This window comes from Sorex fumeus, unplaced genomic scaffold (genome assembly GCF_029834395.1).
Source record: "Sorex fumeus unplaced genomic scaffold, SorFum_2.1 ptg000067l, whole genome shotgun sequence".
Lineage (NCBI taxonomy): Eukaryota > Metazoa > Chordata > Mammalia > Eulipotyphla > Soricidae > Sorex > Sorex fumeus.
Genome location: NW_026606124.1, coordinates 406155 through 422715, shown reverse-complemented (window position 1 = coordinate 422715; position 16561 = coordinate 406155). Strand labels below are relative to the sequence as shown.

Here is a 16561-nt window from a genome sequence, read left to right as displayed (position 1 = left end):
GGTGGTTTTTTTTTTAAATAATGGAAGCTGTGTCCCACATTCACATGGTTTCAAAACTTAAGGTTTATTTTTAAATTGTGACAGTAAATTTTTTTCAGCACCTAAAGCTTTTCTTTAAAAACCTCCAGAAAGTCATAAATAATTGTTACTTACAGAATTCTATTTTTATGAATAGGAAAAATGAGAAGAGTTTTTCTTTCCTTGTCACTTTAAAGATATTTTTGCAAACTCAATTTGGTTTTGGTGTTTTCTTGTTAAATTTGTCGAATGCCCCTCCGTTGCTTCTTTTGGGATGATAATGTGTATTGATTTTTATGGCAGTTTCTGTGCTGGCTTTATTGGGCATGCATGTAATGGGGGGGGTAAATTACTCACCCTTTTAGCATGTGGGATGTGGGGCTAAAGGAGAGTGGAATGAATTCTTTTTATGAAATCATTTTTCTCGCCACACTTAACCTAACTGATTTAAAACTGTGGGGGAGAGCATTTCTATTTAGTTGGATATAATTCTGATTTCCTCAGTATCTTCACCTCCATTTTAGTTTGCCACTCATAGTCCTTCTTGAAAATATTTTCTCAGCTGGAAGGATGTGGAGAAGAGAATTTAGTAGAACAAGTCTAGTTGTACTTGTCAATACCAGCTTAGAGAATGCTTTAATAAGTAACAAGCCCCAAGTGTACGTATATACGTATATCATATGTGTCTTATGCAGAATTATTGCTAAGTGAAATTGACTTGATAACTTCTCGAGTTGCTTTATAAATATAAGTGTATATTAAATTGCTACACTCTTTTAACTTAAAATAATGGAACTGAATTTGTGCTAAAGAGTGTCATTCTCATTAAGTCATATTGGTCTTTTTTAAAACAACCCTTTGTTTTTTTTAAATTTTTATTAGTGAAACACCATGAGGTACAGTTGTAGATTTACAAATTTTTGTGCTTGGGTTTCGGTTATACAATGATCAAATACCCATCCCTCCACCAGTGCCCATTTTCCACCACCATGGATAATATCCCTCCCCCCCCCATTTCCCCCCATCCCACCCTGTCTCTGTGGCAGGGCATTCCCTTTTGTTCTCTCTCTCCTTTTGGGTGTTGTGGTCTGCAAAAGAGGCATTGAGTGGCAAACATGTTCAGTCCATAGTCTACTTTCAACATTCATCTCCCCTCCTGGGAGGATCCTCCAAACACCCTTTATTTGGTGCTCCCTTCTCTATCTGAACTGCCCTTTCCCCTAGAATACCCGGCTGGCCTGTAAGCTATGGAGTAATCCTCCTGGTGTTGATCTCAGCTATTCTTGGGTATTAATCTCATATTTTGTAAAACAACCCTTTAAACATACTGACACAGTAAAATTTAACTGGTAAGTCCAAATATTATACAGATTAGTTGTCATGTGATTTTAAGAGCTGAAATCAATTTACTATAAAATGAAAAAAATGTATTCAAGGAAAGGTAAGTAATGAGGTACAGAGTACAACTTTTGCTTTTTTGGTTCATACCTGGTGATGCTCAGGAGTTACTCCTGGCTCTGCACTCAGGAATTACTGTTGGTGGGGCTTGAGGGACCATAAGGGATGCAGGAGATTGAACCCGGGTCGCCAAGGCAAATACCCTACCTGTTGTACTATCATTCTGGGCCAACTAGAACTATCTCAGAGTAGTTATAAGTAATTACCGGACTCTTCAGTTGCTATAAACCAACAGTATTGAAGCCCAGATTATTTCTATTCCATGTAGATCACTGTATATGCTGATCATTGAAGAATAGAAAGAAACTCTGCTGTTTATAAACATTTGAACTAGGTTCAAGGAAGAAAACAGTGAGAAAAGGGATGGTGATTTAATAGTGGGATTTGAATGGTCAGCACTACTGAAGAAAAATGCATTTACAGCCGCATCTACACAAGACAGAACCAACGCAGATAAATTTGAGTTGAGTGTGGATACTACATCACTAAAAATCTAAAAGCTAAAGGGACAAAATACGCTGTCATTTCCCTGGAGCACTCTATGAAGCAGTTTGAAAACCGGGAATGGGGAATGCCAAGACCAGGCCTTGTTCCTCTGGCTCTTTGAGTGCCTGGGAAGCACAGAAAAGGTTCTCCTTCCCCTCCAGGCCAGCTGGAAACCTTTTATTTTCTGTATTCGCTAATGAACTAGAGAATGCATTCTGTCCTCTGAAATTTTGTTCTGTAGATGCGTTGAAAACTATACAGGAGCGCGCTGTGAAGAAGTCTTTCTCCCGAGCACCAGCATCCAGACCAGAAGTGACCTGTCTACAGCTTTTGTGGCCTTGACCCTTCTTCTAGGGACATTCATCATCGGAGCCCTCTACTTCCTTTGCAGGTAATGGAAATAGAAACAGGCCCTAAGGAGAAAAAGCAACGAATGGTCTAATACGTAATTAATGTACTCTTTGGTTCTAGGTGTTTCTCCGGGGAGTGTTTTATGTTTAGAGTGCTCTCCCTAATAGAGTGTTGGTTATGAAATTGCTGTGCCATTTTGGAAAGGATCTTAAACCATCTCTTATTTATTTATTTATTTATTTATTTGGTTTGGGGTCACCCCCGGTGGCGCTCAGACCTCATTCCTGGTCTGGCTCTGTGTGCAGTGATCACTCCTGCCATGGCTCCGGGTGACACACATAGGGTGCTGGGGATGGGACCTAGGTTGGGCACAGGCAGGGCAAGCACCCTACCCACTGTACTATCACTCCAGCCCCGCTAATTATATTCTGAAATGTCCTGTAACCATTCATTAATTAGAGTTGGTAGCTTAAAATCTAAAATCCTAGGGCCAAGGGGGCCGGAGCAATAGTACAGCAGGGAGGGCATTTGCTTTGCACATGGCTGACCTGGGTTCAATCCCCGGCACCTCATATGGTCCCCTGAGCACCATCAGGAGCAATTCCTGCAGAGCCAGGAGTAACCCCTGAGCATTGCTGGGTGGGACCCCCCAAGAAAAAGAAAAAGCAAAAAAAAAATCCAGGACCAGTTTTCTGAGTGAATTCTTTAAAAAAAAAAAGAAAAAAAGGGGGTGTGGGAGGGGGACACATACACAAAAAAAACACTAATACATGCTGTGAGAATACTGATGTGTTCAGTTTTCTGACCAGCATCTCTGTGTTACTCAAGCCCGCACACATCCATACTCGCTGCTGGGGTGGGCTGTCAGGGAGGAGCTCCCCAACCCGCAGTCTCCCACGACATGCCTTTGCTCAGCCTTTCGGAGACTGGAAGTTCGGGTCAGGTGGCTGGCAGGACTGGTTCTGGGTGAGGCCTCCCTTCCTGGTGGGGCCTTCACTGGTGGCCCCCTTGGTGTTCCTCTCTGCACATGCACAGATAGAGCCATCACTTTCTGGGACTTGCCTGCAAGGACATCAGATTAGTGCTTTGGAACTCTGAGCAATCTCCACAAAAGCCCCATCCCCAAATACCGGCAGATGGAGGGCCTCAATTTATGCTTTTAGGAGAGGGTGGTGAGCACAGTGTAATCTTTAACAGAGATAGTGCATTCGTGCTCTGCAGAAAGGGAAAACCGATGGGATTGGGCAGGTTTATCTCAAGGAATAATAGAGGATGACAGGTTCAAAGTCTAAAGAGTGCTGGGGCCCAAGAACCGTAATACTTTCCTAGCACACAGCCCACTTGGGTTCTATCCCCAGCACCCATAAGGTCCCCTGAGCCCTGCCAGGAGTAAGCCCTGAGCCCAGCTGGGGGTGGTCCAAAAACAAAAACAACTGCTTAGAAAGAGAGAGGAGTGGAGAGAGAGGAGAGAGGAGAGAGGAGACAGGGGAGAGAGATGAGAGAAGGGAGAGAAGGGAGAGAGAGAGGAGAGAGGAGAGAGGAGACAGGGGAGAGAGATGAGAGAAGGAGAGAAGGGAGAGAGAGGCGAGAGGGGAGAAAGGAAAGAGAAAAGAGAGAGGAGAGAGGGAAAAAAGAAATAAGTCTAGAGAGTGGACAGGCTTACTGAAGACTCAAAGGAAAATCAGTTTATATCTGAACCATCTCCTGAGCAAATTTCTTTTTATTCCAAGCCTTTGTCTTATTAAAGCTTTAGACTGGATATGGTCCACCCCACATCAATGACAGCAATCTGAAAAATAATAAATAAATAAAAATAAAGCAAAACAAAAACAGCTTAATAGAAGTATCCAGAATAATGTTTGCAGTGACCCAGAAAAACTGATACATTAAATTAACTATCATGGTATGAAAAAAGATTCACAGGCTAGTTTTACTCATGTAAAGAAGTTAGAGAAGTTAAAATTAAAATTAAAAGGCGGGTAGAGAGAGAGAGAGCAGTGAAGGACAAGGTACTTGCCTAGCACCAGACTTAATCCAGGCCAACTAAAGCTCAATCCCAGGCACGCTGTGAGCCCCACAGGGGTGATCCCTGAGCCCAGAGCCAGGAGTAAGCTCCAAGTTCCATCGGATGAAGCCCAAAGACAAATTAGCAAAACAAATCCAGAAATGTACTTAAAAAATGATCTTGGGTTAACGCAAAATTGGTATAAAATTAAGATATTTTTATTATTACATTTAATCTAATTTATTTATTGATGAAGAAATATCTTTGACTTTAATAAAAATAAAAATAAACTATTACCAAAACTAATGGGCTGGAGTGATAGCACAGCGGGTAGGGCGTTTGCCTTGCACGCAGCCAACATGGCCAACCCGAGTTCGATTCCTCCGCCCCTCTCAGAGAGCCCGGCAAGCTACCGAGAGTAAGTATCTCGCCCGCACAGCAGAGCCTGGCAAGCAACCCAGGACATATTCGAGATACCAAACACAGTAACAATCGTCACAATGGAGACGTTACTGGGCCTGCTCGAGCAAATCGATGAACAATGGGAGGACAGTGACAGTGTAACCAAAACTAAAAAAGAACCTACAAAAAAATAGCAGCTGATAAATTTTAGGTAATGCTTTTCCATGAAAGGCACTGACATTATTATTTAGCCTCATGGAAGAAAACAAAGCTATTTCTTTGCCTCAGAGCATGCCTCAGAATGAGTACTGGTATACTGAAGGTTTAACTCTGAAAGACAAAGACTCTCATTGACACTTAAAGAGACACTGTCACTGTCCGTTGTTCATGGATTTGCTCGAGCTGGCCCCGAAACATCTCCATGGTGAGACTTGAAGAGTATCTTTGACTATTGGAGGTATAAATTTCTGAAATAATATTCAAGGAGTGTAAAGTAAAGTAGTAAAGGCCCTCCCATTGATCATCGATTTGCTCAAGCGGGCCCAGTAATGTCTCCATTGGAGACTTTGTTGTTACTGTGTCTGGCATATACAAAACTCTCGGTAGCTTGCGGGGCTGTAAGCCATTTAAATTTGTTTGTGCCTGCCTAGGAGGCAGGCTTAGGAAATGGGTGGGACATTGTGGAGGGAAGGTCACACAGGAGGTGGAACTGGCGTTGGAACATTGAACGCCTGAAACAACTGTATCATGCACAATCTTGTAAATCACAAGTGTTTAAATAAGATAATTTTTCTTAAGAAAATAAGTATAAGGCATAAGTGTTGATAAATTTTCCTACTATTGAAAACATCTAGTTATCAAAAGTCAGTATTTAAAAGGCCAGGTTTCAAAGTGGAAAATGTTTGTGGCATGAAACTTATCTGTATATGTTTACATATATGTGCATATATGTACATGTTTTGAATATATCAGCAATGATATAAAACAATAAGAAAATTGATAAACCATGGTATGTAGCTTAGGCTGGGAAGATGCTCACTGGCCTGGAGGACTTGTTTTGCTTGAAGGAGGCCCCGGGTCCCATCTGCATGGTACCCCCCCCCCCCCGGCATTCCTCCCTTCTGACAAGCACCATGCCAGGAGTATCCCATGAGGACACCAGGTTTAGCTAAAAAACAAAGCAAAAGAGATGCAGCTTAAGAGTGAGAGCACGTGCTTTGAATGGGTGGGGCTTGGGGTCCTACCCCAGGCATTGCAAGATCCCCTAAGAAGTACCCTGAGCTTTGCCAGGAGCAGTCCACTCCTCACCCCTCATCCCTCGGTAAAAGGCAAATATCTTGATAGTGGGAAAAAGAACTGAAACATTTGGGAAGTTTCGTCAGCGAGAAAGAAGTAGGATCCTAACATTCTCACAAAAATAACTTCCTTGAATAACTTTCAGATAGGGTAGTAGAATGCTTAAGTGTGTTTACTTTTCCGTTTTTGAGTCACACTACCAGCAGAGCTATTTTCACTTGTATGGCCTGTGTATCAATGCCAAGAATCAGGTTAATTTGAAAAATTGTATGTGGCTATTGCTTATGGACTCAGGATGTGGATGTCTGGGCTCGTGTATGCTGACCAAGTAATGTGTTTGACAGAAACAAGATGCTTTCAAGAATAAGACCAAGTGCCTACTCACTGTCACCGTTTTTATGTCCATTAGTGGTTGGAATCACTCTCGGCTGTGGGACTTTTGAGACTTGGTAATTAATGAGTGCTGTCTTTGAATGGAACTCAGTCAGAGCCCACTCATGCAGAAATCCATGCCAGAATCAATAGTGTCTTAGGAGGAGGAACCACTGTGTTAGAGAACATTGCAGCTTTTCATTTGACTGTGGTGAAAGTGGTTTTGAACTCATTCTCATTAAGGTAATACCGGGGAATGAATACATTGGGAAAAAAATGAAAAGTGTATTCCAAAATCATCTTTCATACTACGTGTGGGTTGTCTTTTTTCCCGTTGTTATTGTTGTTGCCATGGCCAAGGGTTGTGACACATTTATTTGGTTGTGGTGAAAGAGGTGTGTGTGGAGGGAAGGGTGTCATACTGGTTTTGGCAGCCAGCAACCATGCAGGCAGTACTGGGCATCAAACTCAAGGCCACACATATGCAGGCTAGGACCTCTCCCAACTAAACCACATCTCCAGCACCTTCCCTTCCCGCGGGGACTTCTGCTGTTGCTGTTCCGTTATCAGCACCCGAATGCTGTTATATTACACATTAGATGATGGTAGGACCAAAAGCATGAGGTGCAGCCTTTACTTTTTTAAAAAATCGAATCACTGGGAGAGACAAAGTTACAAAGTTGTTCATTATTGGGTTTCAGTCATACAGTGTTCCAACACCCATTCCCTGCACCAGTGCACATTTCCTGCCACCAGTGTCCCAGTTCCCTCCTTTCCACCACTCCCCTCCCCCAGCCTACCTCTATAGCAAGCACGTTTCTTTTCTCTCTCTCTGCCCCCTTTCTCTCTTTCTCCCCTCTCCTTCTCCCTCCCCCCCCCCCCCCACCAAACACAGGTATACACACACTATGGCATTATGGTTTGCAGTTTTAAAAATTTCAATTGAAAAGTTATCATATACATCACTGTACCTCCTTTCAGCACCCAGTTCTTGTCCAGAGTGGTCATTTCCAACCATCATTGTCACAGTGGTCCCTTCTCTGTCCTAATTCCCTCCCCCCCCACACACACACACACTTGTGGCATGCTTCCAACCATGGACTAGTTCTCCTGGCCCTCGTTTCTACTCTCCTTGCATATTCCTCTCATACCTTATTAAGTCCCACAACTGAAAGCAATAATTTTGTGTCTGTCCCTCTCCTTCACTCAGCAGAGGTTCAGCCTTTGAAGTGCATGTTTTGATACATTTTTATTTTGTTTTGCTGGAGAGACAGTTCAGCAGCTGAGGCATTTGCCTGGCACATGGCTGACCTGAATTCAATCCCCAGCCCCATATATGGTCCCCCAAGCACCACCAGGAGTGATCTTTGAGCACTTCTGGGTGCAGCCCACACCCAAAGCCCCCTCCCCACCAAAATATATGTTTTTAAGGGGCTGACGAAACAGAAGCTTGCTCAGGCAGCCTGGGCCCACTTATGGTCCCCCAAGTCCTGCCAGAAATGAGTACAGAGCCAGGAGTAAGCCCTGAACACTGCTAGGTGTGGCCCCAAAACCCAAGCAATAAAAATAAGAACAAATAAGAAGTACTGTTTTTAAAAATGCCATGAGTAAAATAGCTGTCCAAAGCCACACAAGTCCCAGGAGGGTCCCAACTAATAATATAATCAGTTTCTTAAGAAAGAAAGAAAGAAAGAAAGAAAGAAAGAAAGAAAGAAAGAAGAAAGAAAGAAAGAACAGAATAGCATTATTCTAAAAATGCAGCTGCTCTGGAAAGGGAAAAAAGACTAAATGGTATAGCAGGCCTCAGACATCCCAAGTGATCCACCTATGCAGGTAAGGGTATATGACACAAGAGCGGCTGTGGCACTAAGGGACTGTGGAAATGACGTTGGGGTTCTCCCTGCTCTCCTGCTGGCCTGTGTCCCAGCTCTGTGTGCTTCTCTCCTCTCTTGCCATCAGGAAAGGCCCCCTTCAGAGGACCACGTCCCTGCGCGACGATATGACCCTGGCAGAGATGAGCAGCAGCAGCGCCCACCATGGTGAGCAGATGTCACCCGTCACCCACTGCTCTGCTGCTGCTACGGAGGAGGGTGGTGCTGCTGGCAGAGACCTGGCTCTGAACAGAAAGGCTGACCACCAAACTGGCTTGAGTTCCCGTTTCCTTTGCTTGGGCTTTTGCTTGTTTGGAGAATCCCATCTGGTGGTACTCAGGGCTGACTCCTGCTCTGTGTTCAGGGATTATTCCTGGCTATACTTAGGGGAGCATTTATGGTTATTGGGGATGGAACCAGGGTCAACTGCATGTCTTGGGTTTTTTTTTTGTTGTTGTTTTTTCCCTTTTTTGGGTCACACCGGTGATGCTCAGGTGTTACTCCTGGCTCTGCACTCAGGAATCACTCCTGGCGGTGCTTGGGGGACCATGTGGGATGCTGGGGATTGAACCTGGGTCAGCTGCATGTAAGGCAAATGCCCAACCTGCTGTGCTATCGCTCCAGTCCCTCAACTGCATGTCTTACTATCTCTCTGGCTCCCTCTGCACCCTTTTTTGCTGTTGCTATTGTTTCGGGGTCAAACCCGGTGATGCTCAGGGATTACTCCTGGCTTTGCACTCAGGAATCACTCCTGGCAGTGCTCAGGGGACCATATGGGATGCTGGGAATCGAACCCAGGTCAACCACATTCAAGGTAAATGCCCTACCAACTGTACTGCCGCCTCTGGTGCCTATGAATCCTTTTTCGCCCTAAAGTGAATCACCTATTAGCAGTCTGACATCAGTTGTCCTTTTCCCCCAAAGTAAACCACATTTTGTTTCTTTTCTTTTTTTTGGTGGGGGGGTGGGGTCACACCTGACATTGCTCAGGGGTTACTCCTGGCTCTGCATTCAGGAATTACTCCTGGCATGCTCAGGGGACCATATGGGGTGCCTGACAAACCTGGGTCAGCCATGTGTAAGGCAAACACCCTACCCGCTATACTATTGCTCTGGCCCAAATCACATTTTCTAAGCACCTGACAGTGTTGGCGATAGCAAGCTATAGGTATGGAAGGGGTTGGTTTCTTTAGAAGGAATTTGAAGGGAGCTGGTCTGTAAGGAAGAAGAGGACTTAGGCAAGACTTTGGGAAATTTGAACTGAAGACCAGTTAATGTTTGAAAGTGTCTTGGCCAAGAAGAAATGACCAGGGATATACTCCCTACTAAGAACCAGTACCAAAATAAATAAATAAATAAATAGAAGACATCCCACAGAAAACTGTGGCTTTTAAGACGGGGAGGTCACAAAGGCCAAGGAGCAGGAATCCTGAGAGCAGATCCCAATGGGGAGCCAGGTTGCCTCGATGCTTGCAGAGACTGAGTTTCTGGATGCTGGCAAGATGGGGCCCAGGCTGAGCCTGGCCAGTTCCCTGAATCGGGAACCAAGCTAAGAGTCCAGAAAGGTCAAAAGGTGGCTTGAATTCCTGGGCCAGGGTGTCGTGAGCAGCAGCTCTGAGAGACCCAGGGGACCCACTGAGGGTTCACCAGCACCAGTTAGAGATTAGCAAGGAGATCTGAAAGGATCAGCGGCACCCAGAAAGCACACAGGGACAGGAAGAGTGTTTACCCCAGTAACACACTGAGACCCCCCCCCCCCTCGCTGTTCATAGAGCACCCAGTCATGGAGAATAGATTTAGCATGCCCAGTCCTCAATAACAAACCTGCAAAGAAAGAGTCAAAAGAATCAAGTTGCGCCCAAGTAGTTTAACTGCATCCCTGGTCAAAACTTAGTGATACAAACTAAATCCAATACTTGGCAGATAAATTTTACCTCTCACCTTCAACTGCAGTCAGCCTTAGGACTTCACTCAGCTAAGTCATTCATAAAAAGCACCACATAGAACAAAAGACCAAGACATGACTGTCTTATTAGATATGAAATGGTATTTGACAGAGGTCAACATCTAGTCATAATAAAAATCTCTCAACCAAACAGCAAGAGAAGAAAAAGGCCCCAGCATGACTAAAATCTCTCTCTCTCTTTTTTTTTTTTGCTTTTTGGGTCACACCCACTGATACTCAGGGATTACTCCTGGCTTTGCACTCAGGAATCACTCCTGGTAGTGCTCGGGGGACCATATGGGATGCTGGGAATCGAACCAGGTCAGCCGTGTGCAAGGCAAACACCCTACCTGCTGTACTATTGCTCCAGCCCCTAAAATCTTAATCAGTGGCGAGGACTGAAGGTTTCCCTCTAAGATCCAGGGCGAGGCAATGCGCCCTGTCCCCATTCCTCAGTGTTGTACTGAAAAGCCCCCCTTGAGCCCTGGGATTGCCTAGACAGAGCTCCCCAATTTTCTTCCACTTGGCAACCACCTTTTTTTGTTTGTTCAGTTTTTGGTTTGGGTATTTAGGCCACACCTAGCAGTGCTCAGGGGTCTCCTAACAGGCTTAGGGTCAAACTCAGGGTGGTGTCATAAAAGGTGAAATAGCAGTAATACAACTATACAATCACTCTGGCCCCTTGAAACATTTTTTGTCCAAAAAAATTTTATGTGACTCCAGGTCTACAGATACACGAGACATCTACTGATAATCACACATTAATTCATTTATTTTGGGCTCTTTGGGTCACACCTGAAGATGCTCAGGGGTTACTCCTAGCTCTGTACTCAGGAATTACTCCTGGCAGTGCTGGGGGACCATATAGGATGCCAGAAATTGAACCCGGGTTGGCCGCATGCAAGGCAAATGTCCTACCCACTGTACTATTGCTCCAGTCCCATACATTTATTTTTAAAAGGTTTTTATTTTTTCTTAAGTTGCCCATATGAGGCTGCAGCCCACAGTTTAACTTGTTGACACCAGTTTATACCACCAGTGGCTCACACTTGGCTGTGGCTTCATTCAAGAAGCAGAACCTAGGAAAGAGGCAGGAAGACAGGAAAGGCAGAGACAGGCGCTCCTCTCCTGAACAGTGACGCCAACACCACCCTCTGTGTTCCACAGCTAGTTGGAGAGCAAGGCTCTCTGGGAATGTTCTAGACTAGTTCACATCAACCCTTCACATCCCAAACAGAAGGGGCAGGTTCCACGGGGCATGAGAGATGTGGGTGACTGGGGTAGCTGTGCCTAGGAAAACTCAGGTGGCAAGGACATCTTCATTCGTGTTTTGCCCAGGTCCCGGGGAACAGTGAGGAACTATCTGAAGGGATGACATCATTGCTTCTGCTTATAAAGGCAGAAAATAAAACACACCAGCAGGTAAGTGAAAAGATTCAACCCTTCTTCCCCCACCCCCAATAAAGCATCAGTCAGCACATGACTGGAAAGCGAAGGGTCGTTCTGGCCCAGGGACAGAACTGGGGGTCAGTGGGGGTGGGGGTTGGGTGCCAGTATTTCAGACACTGCATTGGTTCACATGTTACTTTTTCCCCATCAAATCAGAGACAGTTATTTTTTCCCCCTCACAACCCAACAGGAACTCTCAGTAATACATGTGGATCCCAAGTAAGGAATGGTGGAAATTTTTCCAGGTGAGGAGCGGGCACGTTTCCTGCAGACATCCAGCTTTGCATGATGGGACGCCGTCTGGGGAAGCTGCCAAGTCGATGAAAGAGCTGTGAAGTCATTTCACCTCTTGATTGGAAAAGCGCGGATTGATTAAGGCTACCTCACTGTTCGTATGGGCGAAATGGTTTTTCTTAGAAAAGGAGAAAGGGGGAAAAAAAGCAGCACAAACCCCAAAGACTCCAAAGGGCAAACTAATTAATTAGTGCAAACAACCCGCAGGGATTGAGGAGGGCTGCTTGTGTGACTGCTTGGCATCCAAACCTCCAAACCCAATCTCCTCGGAAAGATGGCCATCCTTGGAGAGGTTTTGCAGAATATGGACTTCCAGGCAGTAAAACAGTGTGGGTAGAGGAAGCGCTAGAATGTCTTCGCTTTTTCTGACTGTGCTGTGGCTCTTAAGCAGACTGGTGAGTGGCTTTCGAGGCGGGAACAGGCAGTTGTGAAGCAGTCGTTAGGCAGATGAGCAAGCCCTGGCTCCGTGGCCAGGCTATGAACCATACCCGGCCTGACCCCCGTCCCCATTCTGGCTTCTGGCTTGTCCCGAGTAGGCACCCCGTGGTCCAGCTCTGAAGGTGGCGTTCTTGTCTTGTTCCCGCTGTTTCTCTGCTGCTGCTGATGTTCACTGTCGTTTTCATAGGTAGACTGTGTTGAGGGGAATTCAACAGCAGGGCTTCAGCTGGTGATGCTCAGAAAAGGCGGGTGCTGGCAAGGTTCAGACTCCGGTTGCCTTGCACACACCCTAACCTCTGGACGTGCTCCCCAGTTCCCACATGTCGCCTTTTAGTATGGTGGCTTTTGGTTTTGAGCCACACCCTGCTGTGCTCAGGGATCACTCCTGGTGCTGCCTGGGGGGACCACATGCAGTGTCAGGGATTGAACCCCAGGGGATGCCTGCAAGGCAAGCCCCCTATCTGCTGTACTACTAGCCCTAGAGCTCCCTACTAGCCCCGACATCTTTATTGTTAATAATGTGACTTTTGGGGGCTGGAGCAATAGCACAGCGGGTAGGGCGTTTGCCTTGCATGCGGCAGACCCAGGTTCGATTCCCAGCATCCCATATGGTCCCCCGAGCACTGCCAAGAGAGATTTCTGAGTGCATGAACCAGGAGTAACTCCTGGGCATCGCTGGGTCATGGTCACGGTCACGGTCCTCCCGTTGTTCATCGATTTACTCAAGCGGGCCCAGTAACGTCTCCATCATGAAACTTGTTGTTACTTTGTTTGGCATATCTAGTACGTCACGGGTAGCTTGCCATGCTCTGCCGTGCGGGCGAGATAATCTTGGTAGCTTGCCAGGCTCTCCAAGAGGGGCGGAGGAATTGAACTCGAGTCAGCCATGTTGGCTGCATGCAAGGCAAACGCCCTACCGCTGTGCTATTGCTCCAGCCTGTATCACTGGGTATGACCCAAAAAAGCAAAAAAAAAAAAAAAAAAGTGACTTTTTTCTTCTGTTTCTCCTGAATGAGCATTTTTTTAAATGTAAGAGTCACGTCACGGATCACATTCCTCCCGTTGTTCATCGATTTGCTCGAGCGGGCCCAGTAACGTCTCCATCATGAGACTTGTTGTTACTGTGTTTGGCATATCAAATATGTCATAGGTAGCTTGCCAGGCTCTGCCGTGCGGGCGAGATACTCTCGGGAGCTTGCCGGGCTCTCCGAAATGTAAGAGTACTGCTATTTATTCATCTACTCATTAAGCTGATTGAAGCAGGCATGAGCTCCACATTACATTTTTTTTTATTTTTAAATTTAAAAAAAATTTTTCATACAAAAATGTATTAAAATATTTTTAAAAATTTTAAAATTTTTTCATAAAGTCAGAATTGAAGCAATAGCACAGCAGGTAGAGCATTTGCCTTGCATGAGGCTGACCTGGGTTCTATTCCCAGCATCCCATATAGTCCCCTGAGCACCGCCAGGGGTAATTCCTGACTGCAGAACCAGGAGTAACCCCTGCGCATTGGCAGGTGTGACCCAAAAAGCAAAAAAAAATTTTTTTCATAAAGTTCTTCACAATTGTTTACATTCAACATTTCAACATCAATCTCACCACCATTCACCTTCTCACCACCACTGCTTTGAATCTTCTACCACCACCCCAGCCTCCCCCTTAGGCAGATGCTAAATAGTTAATTCTGTATTGCTTGCCATGAATAGTGTGAGGTATCATCGGGCCACAAAAGTGAAATTCCACTGCTCCTGGAATTCTAAAACTTTTAAATACTTGGGGTCTGGAGGCATCTCTGGCATGCTGCTCTCTTCCGAGATTAATTTTTGAGTCTCTGAATCATGGTCGTTAATGCACTTAAATGGTGCATGAGGCAGTTCTTGGGTGTGACTGCCAGGAAACTGGAAGGGTGGGGAGATGGGGGTAGGTAGCCTGTTCCTGACTCCATGAAGCCTGGGGTTTTCAGTCACTGGCCCCATATACCTGGGTTTTTTAGCGGATTTGTTCTCATGTGTGGGGGTTTGGGATGAGCCTGTGAAGGTCAGCTGTGAGCATGGAGAAGATTGGGTTCTGGAGGTTTGCGGCTGCCGGGGTTCATGTAAGTTAATGAGTGTTTTTATCATAGACTTTTGAATTTTGTCCAATTCTTTGATCATTGTGCTTTCCCCCCCATCTATTCTGCTAATGTAGTATTTTTGTTGATTTTCATCTTTGCATTATAGGAACCGTTCCACTTGGTCAAATTATGTAAAACTCTGGTGTTTGCTGGTTGAATTCAGTTTGCTATTTTTTTGTTTTGTTTTGTTTTGTGTTTTTGTTTGTGGGCTACACCAGGCAATATTCAGGGCTTACTCCTGGCTCTGCACTCAGGCAGGGATCACTCCTGGTGAGGCTCAGGGGGCTGTCTGGATTGCCAGGGATTGAACCAGGGCTGGCTGTGGGCAAGGCAAGCACCTGACCAGCTGTATTATTGCTCTGGCCTCTGTTAATATTTTCTTTAAGGTGTCTCTATTAATATTTATGAGGTGCTTTGGTAGCTTTCTTCTTGTGCTGTTCTCTAACTCTGGTATCATTGTAATGCTGACTGTGTAGAATGAGTTAACAAGTGTTCCCTTCTTGAAATTTTTGGAAATTTGAAAAGGACTGGTATTATTCTTAAATGTTTGTCAGAGGGCCAGAGAGCTAGCTCAACAGGCTTAGCACATGCTTTGCATACAAGAGACCTAGCTCCAAGCCCCAATATCACGTGGTCCCCCAAGCACCACGGGGAGCAACTGAGCACAGGGGTAGCCCCTGAGCACTGCCACAGGTGGCACCAAAACATCACAAACCATAAATGTTTGGTAGGATTCACCAGTGAAGACTTCAGCAGCAGGGTTTTCTTTGTTGGAAAGTTTATTAATGATCCTATTCTCTTTCAGTTCCCGTAGATGCCTTATTTATTTTGCAGTGCTAGGGACTGAACCTAGGGCTTTACACATGCACATCAAGTGCTGTGACTCTGAGCCACATTCACAGTGCTCACAATACTCTTGTTTTGTTTGGGGATTACACCCAGCCGTGCTCAGTGTGCCGGGCCACATGTGCCCTAACCACTGTACCATCTCCCAGCCCTGTCATACAAATGCTTATAAAAGAAATATTCTGGAGTCAGGGGGGTGATCCTAAGGGCTGGAGCATATGCTCTACATAAGGCCTGGTTTTATCTCTGTTGCCACATGACCCCCTGAGTACCATTGGGTATGATTAAAAACATATATGAATGTATAGATACATGCCCCATACACTCAATTCCAAATATTAAATGAAGTTGATTGGCTTCTACCAATGCTTTCTACTTTATAGCAACATATATGTTTTGTAACTTCTCAGTTGTGTATGACAGTAAGGAAATGCATTTTAAAAAAATGTCTTGCAAATATGTAATTCTCTGAATTGAGCTGATATTAAAATAACTTCTGGTAACACACTGTAGGTGTTCGTTTTCTTCACTTAACAAGAGTGGTGTTATTAATATTCCTTTATGATTTTCATTAAGCTGACTTACCCACTTTCTACAAATGAAAATCAAGTCAGTCATATAAGTGTTACCATTTTTCTTTTTCTTTTTTTCTCTTTAGGTCACACCTGATGATGCACAGGGGTTACTCCTGGCTCATGCACTCAGGAATTACTCCTGGCGGTGCTCAGGGGATCATATGGGATGCTGGGAATCGAACCTGGGTCGGCTGCGTGCAAGGCAAACGCCCTACTTGCTGTGCTGTCACTCCAGCCCCACCATTTTTCATCAAGACGATTGAGTCTTCAGTTTCCATGAAAAGTTAAATTTATGGTGGTACTAATATGGGTTAGTCTGTCGGCTAACAACATGCTAAAAGTAGATTCCTTCTTGAAATGATTGCAGATTGGTTTGTGAAAGTTTACCTTGCAAATTCATTTGTTGAATTGTTTTTGTTTGGGGACCACATCTGGTGGTGCTCATGACTTACTCCTGGTGGGACATAGGGGACAATATTTGGAACCAGGGATCAACCCCAGTTCGGCTATTTTGCAGGGCAACTGCCTTAATTCCTCTACTCTCTCTCCAGCCCCTGTTAAATTTACAATAGAAACTAGAGCAAAGGGGCTGGAGCAATGCACAGTGGTTAGGGCATTTGCCTTGCATGCGGCCAACCT

At 45.1% G+C, this 16561-nt stretch overlaps 1 protein-coding gene across 1 annotated transcript in view; it reads left to right on the top strand.

Annotated features, from left to right (window-relative positions):
• Window positions 1-16561, top strand: part of NRG4 (neuregulin 4) — a 45603-nt gene that overhangs the window by 24540 nt on the left and 4502 nt on the right. The window contains exons 3-4 of the mRNA XM_056128730.1: window positions 2204-2353; window positions 8348-8427. Of these exons, the coding sequence (XP_055984705.1) occupies window positions 2204-2353; window positions 8348-8427 (230 nt within the window). The remainder of the gene's footprint in view (window positions 1-2203; window positions 2354-8347; window positions 8428-16561) is intronic.